General features: G+C 44.9%; 1 protein-coding gene across 1 annotated transcript in view; it reads left to right on the top strand.

The window, feature by feature from the left end:
- The window catches only part of Tspan5 (tetraspanin 5), a 163,610-nt gene that overhangs the window by 133,818 nt on the left and 12,284 nt on the right, over positions 1-17,508 (top strand). The window contains exon 3 of the mRNA XM_041641979.1: positions 15,570-15,716. Coding sequence (XP_041497913.1) covers positions 15,570-15,716 — 147 coding nt within the window. The remainder of the gene's footprint in view (positions 1-15,569; positions 15,717-17,508) is intronic.

Below are 17,508 nucleotides of genomic sequence, written 5' to 3'. Positions count from 1 at the left end.
AGACACACACACATACATACACACACACAGAGACACACACACATACACACATACACAGAGACACACACACATACACACACATACATACACACACAGAGACACACACACATACATACACACATACACAGAGACACACACACACACATACATATACACAAACACATACATACACACACACAGAGACACACACACATACACACACACACATACACACATACACAGACACACACACATACACACACACATACACACATACACAGACACACACACACACACACACACACACACACACACTGTTGACCAAGTTCTGTTTCTTTCTCTCCACTCATGCCAACAAGACCTCCTGTGTCTCCTCTCTGTGCACATGGCACCACTGTGGATCTCTGCCCCATGGGCTTGCCCTGTAGACATGCTATGGAGCATCACTGAATCTTACTCTAAATGCCCATGGCTGACAAAGTACTTGGCATCTCACCTTTGAGCTTCACACTAAGACAAAATAAATACCGTTGAGTTAAATGACTTGAATGATGCTCCTTCATTTCCTCTAGTCTGAAGGCTGGAAGTGTAGATCAAGGTGCCAGCCAGCTATTCAGTTCCAGGAGAAGGCTGCCATTCTGGTTTGCAGAGGGTGACCCCCTTCACTGCATCTACCTGTGGCAGGGTGAGAAAGGACAGGACCTGCTGTCTTCCTCTTCTCACAGTGACACCCGTCAGGTCACGGGCGTCCAGCCTCATGAACGTCTCTGAGCCTAATTTCCTTCAACTGCTCTCACGCTGGTGGTGATTGTATTTCAGCATATTAATGCGGGAGAGAGGCATTCAGTCGTAAACTGAACCGCTATTATGATTTCAGTTCAAATATGCCGCTTAAGACTAGAATGTCCCTAAGTGTATTCTGTATTCTGAGTAGGTACGTGAAAGTATCTGTCAAGTGGCAGAACATGGAACATGCAACATGGAGGCCTTGGAACGTGGGACACTTCTGTGTAGGGCTATTTCTGTATCTGCAGGGCAGCTGCTCACTAGTGTGTGTATGTGGCGGAGGGGTGGGGTGGGTACTCTGTGTTCTCTACCTTAGAAGTTGGCCTAGCCACTCTCCCAACAGCTGCATGGCTACAAGATTTTGTATAGGCCTAAAAGATGATCCTCCTCATCTTCTCAAAGATACCCCATGAACATTTCTTTTTTTAATGTGCAGGAGGGGATTACTTGAGTCCCTCTGATGGCCTTTCTTGACAAGGGACATAGAGAGGATCATATGCCTTTGAAACAGCTCGCTTTCTTGCCGGTGAGCTTTTTCTACTAGGCATGGTCTAATCTGCTCTCACCCCCCCACGCTTCCTGAGACTCCTCAGGTCTGGCAAGCTCTCCTGCTGCCCCTCATCCCCTCCCCCTCTCCAGCCTCTGCAGCAGTTCATCGGGTAGATGGAAACTTGGGTTTCTACAAAGTGGCTTTGCCAATGGAACATTCTCGGAGGGTCTTTGATACTATAGGCCCCTGCCTGGTCCTTCTGTGGGCATTGTTCAAAACCACATTTCCGATTATCCAAGACCACCCACTCTCTGAGTAGCTGCGTTTTCTTTGAAATGTTGCACCTGTCACTATCGGTCGGCGTGGAAATGTTTCCTTCGCTCATGTTCTGGGGAAGTTTTCAGGCCCACCGCAGTCGGGCCTGGTGTGCGGAGAGGTAGGTGAATCGGGATCCAGTGTCGTAAATACCACAGAGAGGTCCATCTGGTCTGGGTTTGCGTACACATTTCCTGTGCCTGTCCCTCTGTTTCTCGTCCAGCAGCGGGAAAGGAATGTGCTTGTGTATGCAAAGGCAGGAGAGCCCCAGGCCCTGGGGTGCGTGTGTGCTATTTTTGCACCGCTTCTCTGTGTGGGTTGACAGAGAAGAGGCTGCAGGCTGCCAGGTGGCACACAGAGGCTGCTCTGCCGGCTCTGAAGGAAACCACAGACACTCCTGAAGTGCATTGGCTCGCAACACTCCGATGCTTTGTTTGCCTTTTTTGTTTCTGGCGCTTGCATAGCAACTTCTCTGGAGAAGGGCTCGGCACCTAGAACAGACTCCTTTATTGCAGAACCACGAGGGAGAAGCTGCTTGAATCACATAGACAGCAGGCAGGACGAGGTGCTGATGAGGCGGGGAAGGCGGGCAGGAAGGTCGGCAGATGCCTCCACATTCTTCCTGAGACATTCTATGTTCATCAAACCGTGGAATGGCCAGCGCTCACAGGGGCAGAGTGCGGTTGAGCGGCTAAGAAGGTCATTGCAGAGTCCCAGCAGCCGATACGTCTGGTCATCTCCCTGGCTGTAGCCATGTGCAGCTGCTGGGCGTGCAGTGTCACATGACCGCTCTGTGCACTCCATCCTGCTGGACCTCTGTGCACCTGCAGAGGCTTCTGTTCCCTCATGGCTTCCCACTCGGCCTTTCTGTGCACATCTTAGATTATTTTCACACACACCTTAAGATCCAATCAGCATGCTCCATATACTGCCGCCCCACTAGGTGTCATGAGCAGATGTGGCCCCAGATTTCCTTAGATGGGCATCAAGTAGGACAAGTACTTGAATCAGGAGAGTTTTCTCCAGTGTGGCAGGGTTAGCATCTCTGGTGCCCCTATGGACGCAGTGGCTCCCTCCTGTTCTAACATCATAGTGATGTCCATGACAGAGGTAAGCTTCCACTGCATTTTCTTCTTTTGCCAGGTACTTAGCACAGTGTTTGCATCTGCTTGATTCATTTCATTTTCATAATAACCTTATGTCGTAAGGTATAATTTCACAGATGTGTAAATTGAGGCTTAGGCACAGGTGAGGTACCTTACCTATGATCACATAGGTAGGAAGTAGAGAAACTGAGATGCAAAACAATTTTGTCAGATGGAAGATAATAACAGGTGCTAACAAGGATGTAGCAAAGGGAACCCTTGCACCGTGTTGGTGGGAATGTAAATTAGAGCAGCCGTTATGGAGAGAGCCGTAGGGGTTCCGCAAAACATTAAAGGTAGGAGCCAGGTGAGGTGGGAGGCTCAGGCAAGAGGATCAAGGCCAGCCTCAGTTTCACAGAGTATTTGAGACCAACCAGAGCCACATACTGAGACTGTTTCAAATGAAAAATTAACAATAGAACTATCATGGCTCGGAGGTGGCTCGTGCACAGGGACCTGAACTCAGACCCCCCGCATCTGTGTAAAATCAGGACAAGGTGGTACGTATTTGTGACTCAAGCACTGGGGAGGGCGTAGTGAAGGTGGGGGTACATATATACTAAGATTCCATGGTCTTGCTGGACAGTATAGCCAAACTTGAGGTTCAGTGAAGGATTCTGTCTCAAAAATAAAATAAAATGATGGAGAAACAGTAGAAGAAAAAATTTTAGTGTATGTCTGACTTCTACACACTCCCACATACCAGGCAGGCATGGCATTCATGCATATATACATCACACACATACATGTATCTCTCTCTCTCTCTCTCTCTCTCTCTCTCTCTCTCTCTCTCTCTCTCACACACACACCTATTTATCCAGCAATCACAGTTAGTCCTGGATATAAATCCCAAAGAAGTGAAATTTACATGTTGAAGAGAAGCCCACACTCCCACATATATTTCAGCACACCCAGAATAGGCAAGAACGTGAATGGCCTATGTGTCCATCAGCCAGCGCGTGGGTAAAGAATATGTATATATGCAAAGTTCAATACTGTGCAGCCATAAACAGAACCGAGTCCTATGATTTGTGATAGCGTCAATGGAACTGGGGGATTACTTTGTAAGAGAAATAACCAGACACAGAAATCCAAACTGTCTGACTTCAGTCATATTTGAGACATAGAAAGTGGATTTGTAGAAGCCGAGAGGGGAATGGCGGTTGCTAACTGGAGGAGTAGGGAAGGCTGTGATGAGGAAAAACTGGCCGTGAGTTCTAGGTGTCTGTAAAAAGTTCTGGTGCGTCAGCACAGTCAGGATAAAGCACTGTATAATCCAGAGAGCTATGTGAAACATTCAGCTCGTTCCACCATGATGAGGAAATGCTTGAGATTAGGGGTTTGCTTTGCATTAAGCTCTATAGTGTGTGAATTTGTTGACACATTCCATGGGTATCCCAGAAGTGCACACAAATTTTATGTTTTCAGTGTCTTAGCTTAGCCCAGGATGGCCTTGAATTCACTATGCCTTGAGGATGACTTTGAACTTCTGAACCTCCTGGCTCCATCTCCTAAGTGCGTACCACCGTGCCCAGTTTTTAAGGGCTGCAGATGAACCCAGAACTTCACACGTGCTGGGCAAGGCCGCTATCAGCTGAGCTTTATTCCAGTTCTGAAAAGAAAGTCCGTAATCCAGCCATTGTCTGGGCTAGCCTACATGTGTTGAGGAGCACAGGGAAATTGCAGATAGGATGCCATATGTGGGAAGGTGGCTCTGGAATGCTCTCTGCCACACTGTGGCGTAAACTTTGAGCTGCTGCTGTACCATTCTGTTTAGTACCACGATGGACACAGAAGGATGCCTGTTTGTCAGCTGCCTCTGTTACTATAGATACTGGCACTTTCCGTTAGCATGTCTTCCTTTCAACACACATTGCTTTCTGCTGAGCTCGGGTCCAGTACTTTGTGGATAATGGAAGTCTGTTGTACAGGAGGATTCCTTCTTTGCAGCTTCAAATTGATACACCAGAAGCGAGTTGTCCAGTTTGTGAGATGTTGATTTGCTGATTTTGTTTTAAAAAAATTGACTGATTTTTATGTGCATTAGTGTTTTGCCTGCATGTATATGTCTGTGTGAGGGTGTCAGATTCCCTGGAACTAGAGTTACAGACAGTTGTGAGCTGCCATGCAGATGCTGGGAATGAAACCTGAGTCCTCTGGAAGAGGAGCCAGTTTTGTAATTGACTGGTGTGTGCCTCGTGTTTATAGTATTACTTTATGTTATGAGTGATTTGTTTTCTCTCCTGCCTGCTCTAGCAGCCATGCTAAAAGCAGTCAAGGCCAGACTGCGTCATGAATATGAGACATGCTCATGCATGTGTGCTTATTTTTATCAGCTCTTATTAATATAATCTTAATGCTTACTAAAATATATGTTTAGGAATACCGCCTGTCTCTGCTCCCAGTGTTCAGACTCTTTCCCTTCCATGTAAGTGGAAATACTTAGTAGAAATCAGCCCATGTGGCCCGTTGGCCCCCTTCTCACTCCACTTAGACTCAGCGACTCTGGGTGGGCTTTCTGATAGTCTGCCAGGAGCAACACTTTTGGCATCACTCACCCCGAGGGCTTTGCCTGCACAGTGCAGGCAGAGGTATAAGAACTTGTGACAGTCCAACGCTAGGCTGTGTGTGTGCTTGTAATATCAGCTCTGGTCACGGAGGACGGCTGCCTGAAGATGATTTGGGCTCATTTTCAAAACTAAGTTGTTAGTGTTTAAACTCAAGAGCTAAACATTCAACTTGACATACAGAATTAGGACCTAATTAATTAGGTATCATTGGTCAGCAATATAGATAAAAGCCTCCAGCTTCCATCCAGAGCTGCTCACCTCATTGATAATGCTAAGTTGAAAACGGGGTCTCCTGAATGAGGCTGGACCAGCATTAATTGATTTTAACGTAAAATATCAGCTACCCAGCTAAAGTGAGCAGTTAAAATCTAGCACTTTCCTCTATCCCTTCTCTGAGCCCCCTAAACAATATTTCCCTCCTCCCAGAATATGTGTGAGCTTTAATATTAGTTAGACATGCATATGTTCCCCCAAAGTTTTAAGGATCACCAAAGCAGGGCTCCTGGGGTCCAAATGAAAACCAAAATAGAACTTCCTTCTTTAATCCTTGGGTTTGTTTCTTCTTAATGTTTTGTTTTGTGTTTTGAGATAAGGGTCTTGAATAGCCTGGCCTTGAACTCACTATGTAGCTAAGGATGATCTTGAACTTTTACCCCTGTTCCTCCATCCCCAAAATGCTGGGATTGCAGGCTTGCACAATCATGCCCACTAAATGGAGCTGGCTATGCCTCCAACAGCCTGTCATCAAAGATCTTGAATGACAGGAGGATTCGGGACTCTCTGGACCAAGGCATCTGGGATGCCAACAGGATTCCCCTCCCTGCTCTTGTGCGTCTTCAGCACCACCTTACAGTTTTCCACATGCTAGAAAGCCTGACATATGGTTGTGCATGGCTTCATGACTCTGGGATGCGCAGTAGAGAGAGGTACCCGTCCTAAATGCAGGGGACTTGAGGCTTCTCTGTGCTCTGGGCAGGGGCTCTTGTGGAGCTGAGGATCCCTGAGGCACATGAAGAGGATGAAGAAGAGAAGTCCTCACAGAAGAGGGTGATGCCACAGGTTTCTGGTAACCAGGTGTCTGCCGTGTTCTTCTCACAGGTTCCTAAGGATTTGCTACAAACCTAAGCACCGACTTTATACTTGGCTGACTTAACTGTGACCTTAGAGTTGTGTTCTTCCAGCATGAATTATAATTACCTCTCAGCAGGCGCGTACGAGCCCTTCTTCCTAATTTGTCATGTTGAGCTTCAAGGAATTAAAAGTTCAGGGAGAGACCTCATGGTTGTGACACGAGGAAAATGATGCCTTGGCTCCACGTCATTTTTGTTACCCAAAGCTATTGTTCCCAAGAATACGTGCAGTCTGTTTTGAAGTTCTGTGTCATGAGAGATAGACTGGTTCTCTGACGTGAGTGTTGCACACGGCACACATGGCAGCCTCAGCCTGCTTTCCCTCCACATCTAGGAAGCTCACCTCATTCCAGGTGGCTAAGTGAGCATACTTGATATGCTGCGTTCTTGAAGAGTACTGCGGGTAGATGTACTGTATTACTACCACAAAAAATTATAACCATGTGAGGTAATAATACTATCTGAATTTAGTCACTCCAACACTCATGCACACATGCATGCACACACACTTAGTTCAAACACATTCAGCTTATTAGGTAATATATAATAGTACAGTGTAAATACATACTTGCTGTTTTGGGAGCACTGGGTTGTTACAACCCCCTCCCCATGAGTATGTGCACACGTGTGTGTGTGTGTGTGTGTATGTATGTATGTATGTAAATGTAGCCCATGCTAGCTTTCAGAGTCTCTAACCCAGGCTGGACTCCAACTCGAGACTCCCTGCTGTTGCTCTGAGTGCTAGGATTATAGGTATCTACTACCACAGTGGAAGTATATGTAAGGTCATCTGTTAATTCTGTTAATTATGTTTTAAGTTTTTTTCTTTCTACTCTGGGAAAAAGAAACGTGAATTAATTTACAACTGGTAACAGCCTGGGTATGTTCTGAAGCCATCAAAAGTAAAGTCCTCAGGGGTCCTACCTGTGCTGAGCAGAGCTCCAGCCCCCAGCACTCAGCTGTACCTGTTTCCAGCGCTGTCTTTTGCTGGAATTTAGAACTAGATAAGGAATCTGGGCCCCCAAATTATCGTTGTTTCCATGGAAACAGTCGAAAGCCTCTCAATTAAAAGTGTCCCTGCAGGCTAAAGAGAGTATTAAAGAGAGTTTCTCTGAGAAACCAAGTTATTCTCACAGTAAAGCCAGAGAGGACAGATGAGTGCGGGATCCGCTGTCTACAGATGGGTGCACCATCCGCTGTCTACAAATGAGTGCGGGATCCTCTGTCTACAGATGAGTGCGGGATCCGCTGTCTACAGATGGGTGTACCATCCGCTGTCTACAAATGAGTGCGGGATCCTCTGTCTACAGATGGGTGTGGGATCCTCTGTCCACAGACGGGTGTGGGATCCGCTGTCTACAGTGTAGTGAGGGATCCTCTGTCTACTAGTTGGGATTTCTCTCTCTCTCTTTTTTTTTTTTGCCATCCAGGGAAGAATTTTATCTTGATATTTCAGTTACTCTAAGTTTGTTGGCTTTGGCAGAGCCACCTTGATAATTGTCCTGTTATTTACTAACTCTTTTACGTTCAACCATGGATCGCGGAAGTGTTTGGGAACAGTCTGAGCTTTGCCCACACTCGAACATGAGTCACAAATAAAAAGACTGTTTAAAAATATTGATGAGATCCTAAAAGAATCCTAAGTAGCTCATTAAGTACTAACTGCCCACCCATTTGGGAATCCTCCTAGAACACAATAACAGAGGCAGTTCTCAAAACTAAGGTGAAGCATGGTTGAACTCAACTCTTTGGTCTGCAAACACAGGTGCACACTCATCCACAGACAGACCAGGACAAATACATGAACACACACATGTATGTATGTAAGTACACACATATGCCCCCCACACACATTTCTTGCCCCAAGAAACATGCCTTACCATCAAAGACAAAACCTAATGTTAAAATATTTTTCTAGTCTGTGGAACTAGAAAGCAATCAGGAAATGTCATTCCAGTATCTGACAAAATAAACTTTAAACCAATTAGCCAGAAGAGATAAAGTCACTTAATGCTGGTTAAAAGGAAATCACGACTTGAAACATGTATGGACTAGACATATGTGCGCCCAATTTCATAAAATTAACACTGTTTTATGCAGACACAAGTTGCCCCCAACATGATGATAGTGAATGATGTCAAGACCCTACTCTTACCAATAGACAGTCAAAAAAAAAAAGCCTGAAACAGCTAAAGTTAAGTTAAATGACACAGATCAAAGGGATCTAAGAGACATCTGTAGAAGTTTCATATAAATATTGTAGAATACAAATTCTTCTCAGAATCTCAAGGAACTTTCTCTAAAATAGATCAGTGTTATACCAACTATTAAGTGAGTCTTAACAATTATAAGAAGATTGGGTCATCTCTTACATACTGTCTGAGCACAATGGAATAAAGCTGGAAACCAACAGCAAGAAAACCTCCAGAATGTGCACAAGGACACGGAGACAGAACAACACACTCTTGGATGATGAATAGGTCCCTGAAAAATTAAGAGGAAACTTTAACGTTCCTAAAATTGAATGAAAATGAAAACACAGTCCATATAAACTTACATGTTACAATGAAAACGGTCCAGAGAGATGAGGTTATAGCTACAAGTATGCACCTTTGGAAATTAGATCATAGGGGCTGGAGAGGTGGCTCCGTGGTTAAGAACACTGGCTGCTCTTCCAGAGGACCTGGGTTCAATTCCCAGGACCCTCATGGCAGCTCACAGCTGTGATTCCATTTCCAGGGAACCTGATACCCTCTTCTGGTCCTCCATAGGCACCAGGCATGAATATGGAGCACAAACATACATTCAAGCAAGACACCCATACACATTAATTAAAAAGAATTAAAAAGCAGAAGAAATCAGATCTCAAATAAGTAACTTAATGATGACTGTTAGGGCCTTGAAAAAACAAGACTAAGCCAAACAAAAACCAGCAGATGGAAAGTAATCAGGTCAGGGCAAAATGAGTTAACAAAACCCTAAAATACAAAGAATGAATGAAGCAGCTCTTTAGAAAAATAAACAAGATCGGCAGACTCTTAGCCAAACTAACAAAAAGAAAGCTGGTTATAATTAATTAATAAATTAATGAAATTACAGATGTAAAAGGGAGGCTCTGTAACAGACACCAGTGAAACATCATTAGGACTCATCACCAAAACTGTTAGAAATGAATGAATTTCTAGACTTACGCGGCCTACCAGAGTTAAACCAAGATTAGGTAATAGCTTAGATATATTTTAAAAAATATTCAAGCAATAATAATAACAATAAATATGAACTAAAATAAAGACCAAGGCCAGATGGGTTCATACTGACTCCATCAGACCTTTAGATAAGAACACTAGTGCTTCCCAAACTATCCCATAACACAGAGGAGGAGGAAACACTGTCATCCTATGAGGTCACATTACTGTGTACCGAAACCTGATAAAGACACAGTGCCAACAGAAAGGGAAATTGTAGACTAATTTCCCTGATGAACAATGAACATTCTCAATGATGTACTTGCCAACCAGATTTAAGAACACATCAAAAAGATCATCCACCGTGATCAAATTGGCTTCTCCCCATGATCAAGTTGGCTTCATTTCAGAGATGCAAGGGTGGTTCACCATGAACAAATCAATAAATGTAATCATCACATATATGACCTCAAGGACAGAAATCACACTGTCATCACAATAGATTCAAATGGACAGAACCCACTATCTCTTCATGATTTAAAAAAATGTGCACTTGAGGGGACTGGAAAGATGGTTCTCATCAGGTTAGAGCAAATACTGCTTTCAGAAGACAGTTCAGTTCCCAGCACCCACATCAGGCTTGCTGCCCTAACTCCAGTTTCAGGGGAATCTGAAATGCCTGGACTGGCCACTGGGCACCTGCACTCACTTGCACAGGCACTATACATAATTTAATAAAAATAAATTCAAATCAAGTCCTTAAGGAGCTCAATAAATTGAACATAGCTCGACATAATGAAGACTATATGTAGTAAACATTTACCCAGTGTTATACTAAATGGAGAAAAGCTCAGTGCAGTTCCCGTGACATCAGGAACAAGATAGGGGCATCTACCTTTTGCACTCTGGGGTTTGGTGGGTATGCGCATACTGTGTGTAGTGTACATATGCAGATACCAGAGGTTGAAGTTGCCTCTCTGTTTTCCACCTTAGTCCACAAGCTAGGGTGCCCCACTAAACCTGCAGCTTATCCTTGCAGCTAGTCTGGTTAGTGAGCCCCAGGAACCAGTTGCTCTCATGCCCACCCTCATCTTGGAATCAGAGTCATATATCACCACGCCTGGCTTTTGTGTGCATGGTAGAGAGCTCCAGTCCTTGTGCTTGCCTGGCAACCCCTTCTCCCCGAGCCATCTCCTCAGACTCCGCCCCCAACGCTTTTCTCACTCTGATGAAATATGGCACTTGAAGTCTTAGCCAGAGCAGTAAGTTAAGATAGAAAAATAAAAGAGGTACAGATGGGAAGAGCAATCAGTTCTCTTATTTGCAGCTGTTATCATTGATACATAGATACTCTAAGACCAGAGAACTCCACCAGAAAACTCAAAGCAGTTCAACACCTCCATCAGAATAACAGGGTGCAGAATTCACATACAAAAGGTAGCCTTCCTATATACCAGTGACAAATGTACTCAGGAAGTAAACAGCCCCGATCACACTTGCCTGAAGAAAGACCTTGGAACACACCTAACCAAGGAAGTGAAAGACCTCTACAATGAAAACTGGAAAACAGTGAAGGAGGACAGGAAAACGTCCCACGCTCAGGGACTGGGAACTTTCAGACTGTGAAAATGACTACGTTCCCAGAAGCAAACTACAAATTCCGTTCATTCCCCATCAAAATTGCAATGTCATTTTTCACGGAAATAGAAAAATCTTCAATTCATAGGAAAGTACAAAGGCCCCCTGGTAGACAAAGCCATCCTGAGACAAAAGGACAATGGCAAGTTGATTGATAGTGTGTCTCGGGGACGGCAGAGCTGAAGTAACAAAGCAGCATGGGACTGGTCCAGAAGCAGCCATCGAGATCAGTCGCACGGGGTGGAGGATCTAGATGTCAACACGTACAGTTACAGCTGCCTGAAGAATATACATTGCAGGGGCTGGAGAGATGGCTCAGTGGTTCAGAGCACTGGCTGCTCTTCCGCAGGTCCTGAGTTCAATTCCCAGCGACCACATGGTGGCTCACAGCCATCTGTAATGAGATCTGGTGCCCTCTTCTGGCCTGCAGGCATACATGGAGGCAGAATGTTGTATACATAATAAATATATAAATAAATCTTTTAAAAAAAGAATGTACAATGGAGAAAAGAGTCTTTTTAACACACAGTGGTAGAAAACAATATCCACAGGTAGAGGAATGAAACGAGAGCCTTATCTCTTGCTGTACACCAAGCTCAACTCCAGATGGACCCATGACCTTAGCATAAGCTGCGAAAACTCTGAAGCCAGTAGGGAGGATGTTTCCAGGTATTAGCATGGGGGCTGGAGAGGTGCTTGGTGGTGAAGAGTGCTTGCCGTCCTCTCCCAGAGGACTGAAGTTTGGTTCCCAGTACCCCCGTTTGGCTGCTCATAGCTGCCTGTGTGGCTCCCCCTCCAAGGGCTCTGACACCTCCTCTGGCTTCCTCCGGTACCTGTGCACAGGTGTGAGAATACACATAAATAAAAAATCTTAAAACTCTGCTGGCATTGGCAGGAACTTCGTGACTAGGACTCATAAGGCAGTTGATAAATGTGATTTCAGGAAATGAAAAGCTTCTGCCCAGCAAAGGAAACAGCCCAGTGAGACAACAAAATGGAGGAAAATCTTTGCTATCTGACAGAGAATTGATATCTAATATACAAAGAAATAAAAAATACCAAAGGAACCAAACAGTAAATGGGCTTTTGAACAGACAGTTACCAGAAGAGGAAATACAAATGGCCAATAAACATGAAAAATTGTTCAGTTAGCTATCAGAGAAATGCAGATAAAAACACCATTCAGATCCCATCTCACCCCAGTTGGAATAACAGTTATTAAAACAACAACATTGAACAGTAGTTTAGATGTGAACGAAAGAGAACCCATAGGTTCTGTTGGGGGGATGGGAGCTAGTCAGGTCACTATATGGAAAGCAGTGTGGAGTTTCCTCAAAAGACACAAGATAGGCCCACCGTATGGCCTGATTATATACCGCTCCTGGATATTTACTCAGAAGACTTCAGTCTATATAGGACAGAGACACTGACACATCAGTGTTTGTTACAGTTCTGTTCTCCATAGCTAAGCTGTGGTACCTAAGTGTCCATCAGTGTGGGAGTGGATAAAGGAAATGCAATGTGTACACACCAGGAATTGTGTTCAGGCATGAAGAAGAATGAAGTTGTCGTTTGAGGGAAATGAGTGGTGGAGACCATCGTGTTACGCAAATGAAGTTGTTCTCAGGATGACAGATCCTGTTTCTCTCTCACTTATGGGCACTAGGCGATAGAGATACATAAAATAATGTGTGTAGATGTCTAGGGGAATTCAGAGGGCTAAAGGAAGTGGGGAGAGCCAGGAAGGGGAGGTTAGCAAGATTGGGAGTGTGGCGGTATTCTGTTCAAAGTACACTGTATAGTTACAAGTCCATACTTGCCTTATATAACTAAATTAAAAAACAAAACAGCAAAACTAATGAGGCTGGGAAGATGCCTTAGTTTGTAGGACACTTGGTGTACAAGCACAAAGACCTGATTTCCATCCTCAGCATCTGTGTAAAAAGCTGATTGTGATGGCTCGCGCATGTCATCCATGACTGGAGAGGCAGACAGACTTTTACCCAGGCAAGCTAGGATAACTAGAGAGCCTCAAACTCCAGTGAGAAATTCTGACTCAAAAAGAGAAATAAAATTAAAAAAATAAACCACAGAATGGCTCCTGAAGAATGACACCCAAGGTTGCCCTCTGGTGTACACACACACACACTGCACACATGCATGCACACACACACTGCACATATGCACATGTGCACACCCACTGAAAATGCTTAATAAATGTAAAGTTTCTGAAAAGGAATGATAAATACCCAAGGGGATATGCTAGTTACTTCCCTCTGATTCTCAGGCACTGTAACCACCTATGGCAATGTTACATTGTCCTCCAAAGTAACGCGTACAATTACTTTGTATCAATTTAAAAAAAAATTAAAAACTGTAAGGAAAAGGAAACATGTTCCTCTTTCCCTTGCACTTCTGCTGCTTTGTCTTTGATATCATTACTTGATATCAGGTCTTGATATCAGGTCTACTTCTCCCATAATGAACTTTTCAAAGTGTATCGTGTGCACTCCAAGCGTGCTTGGCCACTGATGAATGAGGCCAAATGTGAAGACTCTAACTGCCATGGCCGGTCCAGAGGCATTAACTCCCAACACTGGGGCCTTAACTCCATTGTCTGCTTTCTGTTTGACGTCTCTAGTGACAGTTTGTTTTTCAATATCATTTGTGTAAGTACAGATTTGTTGTGGTGTTTCTGTGTTTTTTGTCTGGGTTTTCCCTCCTAGGGTGAATGTCCAAATTCTCAGCTTAAACACATGACTAGATGTATCCACGGATCTGCGCAGTCACCAGAAGGATGCAGCTGCTACACCACATCCTTGTGCACACACCCTCATCGCCCCTGCTCTGAAACGGCCCACCTTTCCTTAGTGACTTTATTTAAAGCCCTCGACATTTCTGCTAAGGTCAAGCTTCATAGTTGAGTGTCGTAATTTCTCTTCAAACACACTCTGTTGTCCTCACTTTGATACTCCTAAAAAGAAACAACCCAAAACCCCTAAAATGCTGTTCCTAGAGTGTTTGAATGATTTTCAGGTGGATTGAAAGTTAAAACTCCTGCACTCAGGTTTGAACGGCACAGCCTGGGAAGCACTTGCAGGCAAACGCCTGGCCCGTTCTGCCGGAAAGTGCTGAGACAGACATCTGCTCCTGTTCTAAAATAACCCGTGACCTTCAGCCCGTCACCAAACTGCTCCGACTTACATTTTCCTCATCCAGAATCGGATGCATCAGCCTGTTCCAGGTTGGTGGCAGTGTTGTGTGGACAGATATTCAATACCTGTTTTCGGTCGTATCGCAAACAATACTGCAGCTGTCTATAGGTATTTTGGTTTGAGAGTTGAAAAAAAATATAATGGGAAAAATAAGATATTGGTGGTTCTGGGTATTTCAGACTTTGGGTTGGTTCCAAAAACGCTATCACTAGTCTCCATAAGACCCAATCTAAGTATGCCCATTACATGCTAGAGAAATGGTGTCATAATTTCTGGCCGGTTTCGATGTGTTCTCAGACTCCAGAATGGAGTTCTTTTCGATGGGTATTGTTTGTGAGGAAACATCATTACTTTGGATTCTTTATTATGTAATCTAACGGTAGAAGAGGAAAAGAGAAAGGGGGCGACTTGTCTTTCTTTTTTAGTCTCCACCTCTGAAGCGAACACCTCCCAAAGCTAACATAGAGCACCTGAGTGCAGAGCACATACCTGAACCTCTGGGACCTGACCTGATGGGACTGCCGCCCACAAGACTCAAGGGTGGATTCTGGGGGATCTCTTTTCCCCGGGAAACCTTGGGCACTTAGGGCCAAGCCTGCAAAGTTCATTTTCAAGCTGCTAGCTCCACCTCGCCCCCGTATTTCTGGAGACATGCCTAGGGCTCCGATTGGCTCTGGGAGGCTTATAATGGTTGCTCTTTCTGTTCCGGGGGTATATTTGTTGTTACATCCACTTTTTACTCAAAACCGTATGCATTTAAGGGCGCTAAAGCAAGGTTATCATCTATACTTCCGGCATCCGGGGCCTGACGACGGTACTTTAATTATTGTGCAGTTCTTTATTGTTTTACCAAAAACATAAACAGTTGATCTTGCAGAGAAATCTGTTTTTCTCTCTCCCTCCCTCCCTTTCCTTCAGTTTTTTCCTTCTTACTTTCCTGTCCCTTCCCTCCTCCCCTTGTATTCTCTTCCCCTGCATGGTCTCTTACCGATCATTCCAAATACAGATGCCTGCCAAACATTTTCTTTGAGAGGGGACAGGCAAGTGAACTAACCCTCACTTGTTGGCAGTTCGGCCCAGGCTTCTGACTCCTGGTGTCTTCTCTTCCTCTCCCAGGGTGTCCTCTCCAACATCTCATCCATCACTGACCTCGGCGGCTTTGACCCCGTCTGGCTGTTCCTCGTGGTGGGAGGCGTGATGTTCATTCTGGGGTTTGCAGGGTGCATCGGAGCACTTCGGGAAAACACCTTTCTTCTCAAATTCGTAAGTATTGCCAATTCCGCTCTTGGTTTGCGTTCCAAGCTCTTACACTGAGAGGACGCTCTTAACTACAGGCAAGATGGTAAGCGTACCACAGGCTTAGGCAAAAAATATGGCCCATTTTTATTTCAAGAGGGCTGCCTTCCGCCCCTGCCCTAGGCGTGCCTCTTCGGCAGTGTAGGTACTAGCCAGCCTTGCCATGCTTTGTACGTATGTGCGGCAGAATTGTCTCCAATCCCTAAGTAGCCTTAGGAAGGAATGAGGTGTGTAGGGGTGTGTGTTGTATGTGTGAGAGCGCACACATGTAGGTGGTGAGTGTTGTACACAGAAAGCTGTGCAGGAAATGGTCTAGGAAAACGAGGCCCTGGCCCAGCTTCTCTAGCCTGTCCAGATTGCATAGTTTGGATAAATGTGGAGATAGGGTCAAGGTGAAAATCCTCTGTGAGCAGAGTGGCACCTTTTGGCTACTTTACAGCGTGTGACTGCTGTATTTGTAGAGTAGGAACTGTAGCCAGAGGGGCAAAGTAGAGAATCAATATGTAGGCCTTCCCTTTGGAGCTCCTTTCCAAGCAGAACATTGACATATAGAACATATTTGTATCTTAAATAAGAATGGTAAATATGGCTACTTCTGTGTAACAGAAATACAGCTTCCTTGTCGAGCGATGCCCTCAAATGTAACTTTACACTGCTTTCTGCACTTTGGAGAATGAGGAGTTAGCCTACAGGGCCCAAAGCATGTCTGTTTCTGCCAGATATTTGGTATGGATTGAATTTGGCCCTGTTGTGTGTGGGGACTGGCAGTCTAGTGTTTTCTGTAGGAAAAAACACTCACTCTCCTCTCCAAAGGTAGAGGAGGGAAGATCAGAAGGACCTGCCTTCCTGCGATGAGGGAGGACAAGGAAGTTTCCAGAGAGCAGCTTTGTGTGATGCTGCCTGCCGTTACAGCCGTTCGCACCCCTGCAGACACATCTAGCATCATTTTCACTTCAGTCCAAAGCCCGTCCTAGAACTGGTCTGGACAGCCACATGTCGTCAGCTGTATTGTCCCCCAGCATCTTTTCCTGAGCGTCTCTAAGAGGAGACTTGCCGTTCCAATCCTAGGGTAGCCCATTTCTAATTGGGGCACTTCCTGCTCCCTTAGAGTCCTGGTGGATGTTTCCCGGAATCTTTTTATGTGGCTCACTCCAAGAGGGAAGACCTGGGGGTCCTTGGTCTCAGACATAGTTTAATAAGGAGCAAACTCCCACCACCACCCCATGCCTGGTGGGAGTGGCTAGTTCCCCATGGTTCTAGCTGCCTTATCTCCCAGATTGACCCTTTTCTACACAGGCACACAAAGAGGCTGTGTGATCCTGCCTCTCCCCCCTTCCTCCGCCACTTTCTTCTTTGAGTCAAGGACCTATGGAGTCCCTCCAAGGAATGTTTGTCTGTAATCATGACCTGCCGGTGTTGTTGGTATGAGGCATCTCTATGTGCCAACCTGGCTTTCACTCTGCTTTCCTGGAACCCATGACCTTTCCCACGACTTAACCATTGAAACCCCCGTGCTCTCAAATATGGTTTCCTTGAACAAGGCCTTATTTACTATAGCAAGTGCCTTCCTAAAGTCTCATAGTACATATGGAAAGAGTCATGTTCTTAACTGTATCTCTTGGAGACTATTTAAATGGCTTCTATTTAGTATTAACAGTAGAAACTGGCCTAGAATTCGGAGCAGGAGCTATAAGAGAAGTAACAACCTCAAAGATCATATTGTCCTAAGAATAGGAAAATTGCTGGGGGAAACCCAAGG

This window comes from Microtus oregoni, unplaced genomic scaffold (genome assembly GCF_018167655.1).
Source record: "Microtus oregoni isolate MIOR12 unplaced genomic scaffold, Mior012 000000F_ref0000247, whole genome shotgun sequence".
Lineage (NCBI taxonomy): Eukaryota > Metazoa > Chordata > Mammalia > Rodentia > Cricetidae > Microtus > Microtus oregoni.
The sequence above is the reverse complement of the archived record's forward strand: the minus strand, read 5'-3'. Positions and strand labels throughout refer to the sequence as shown.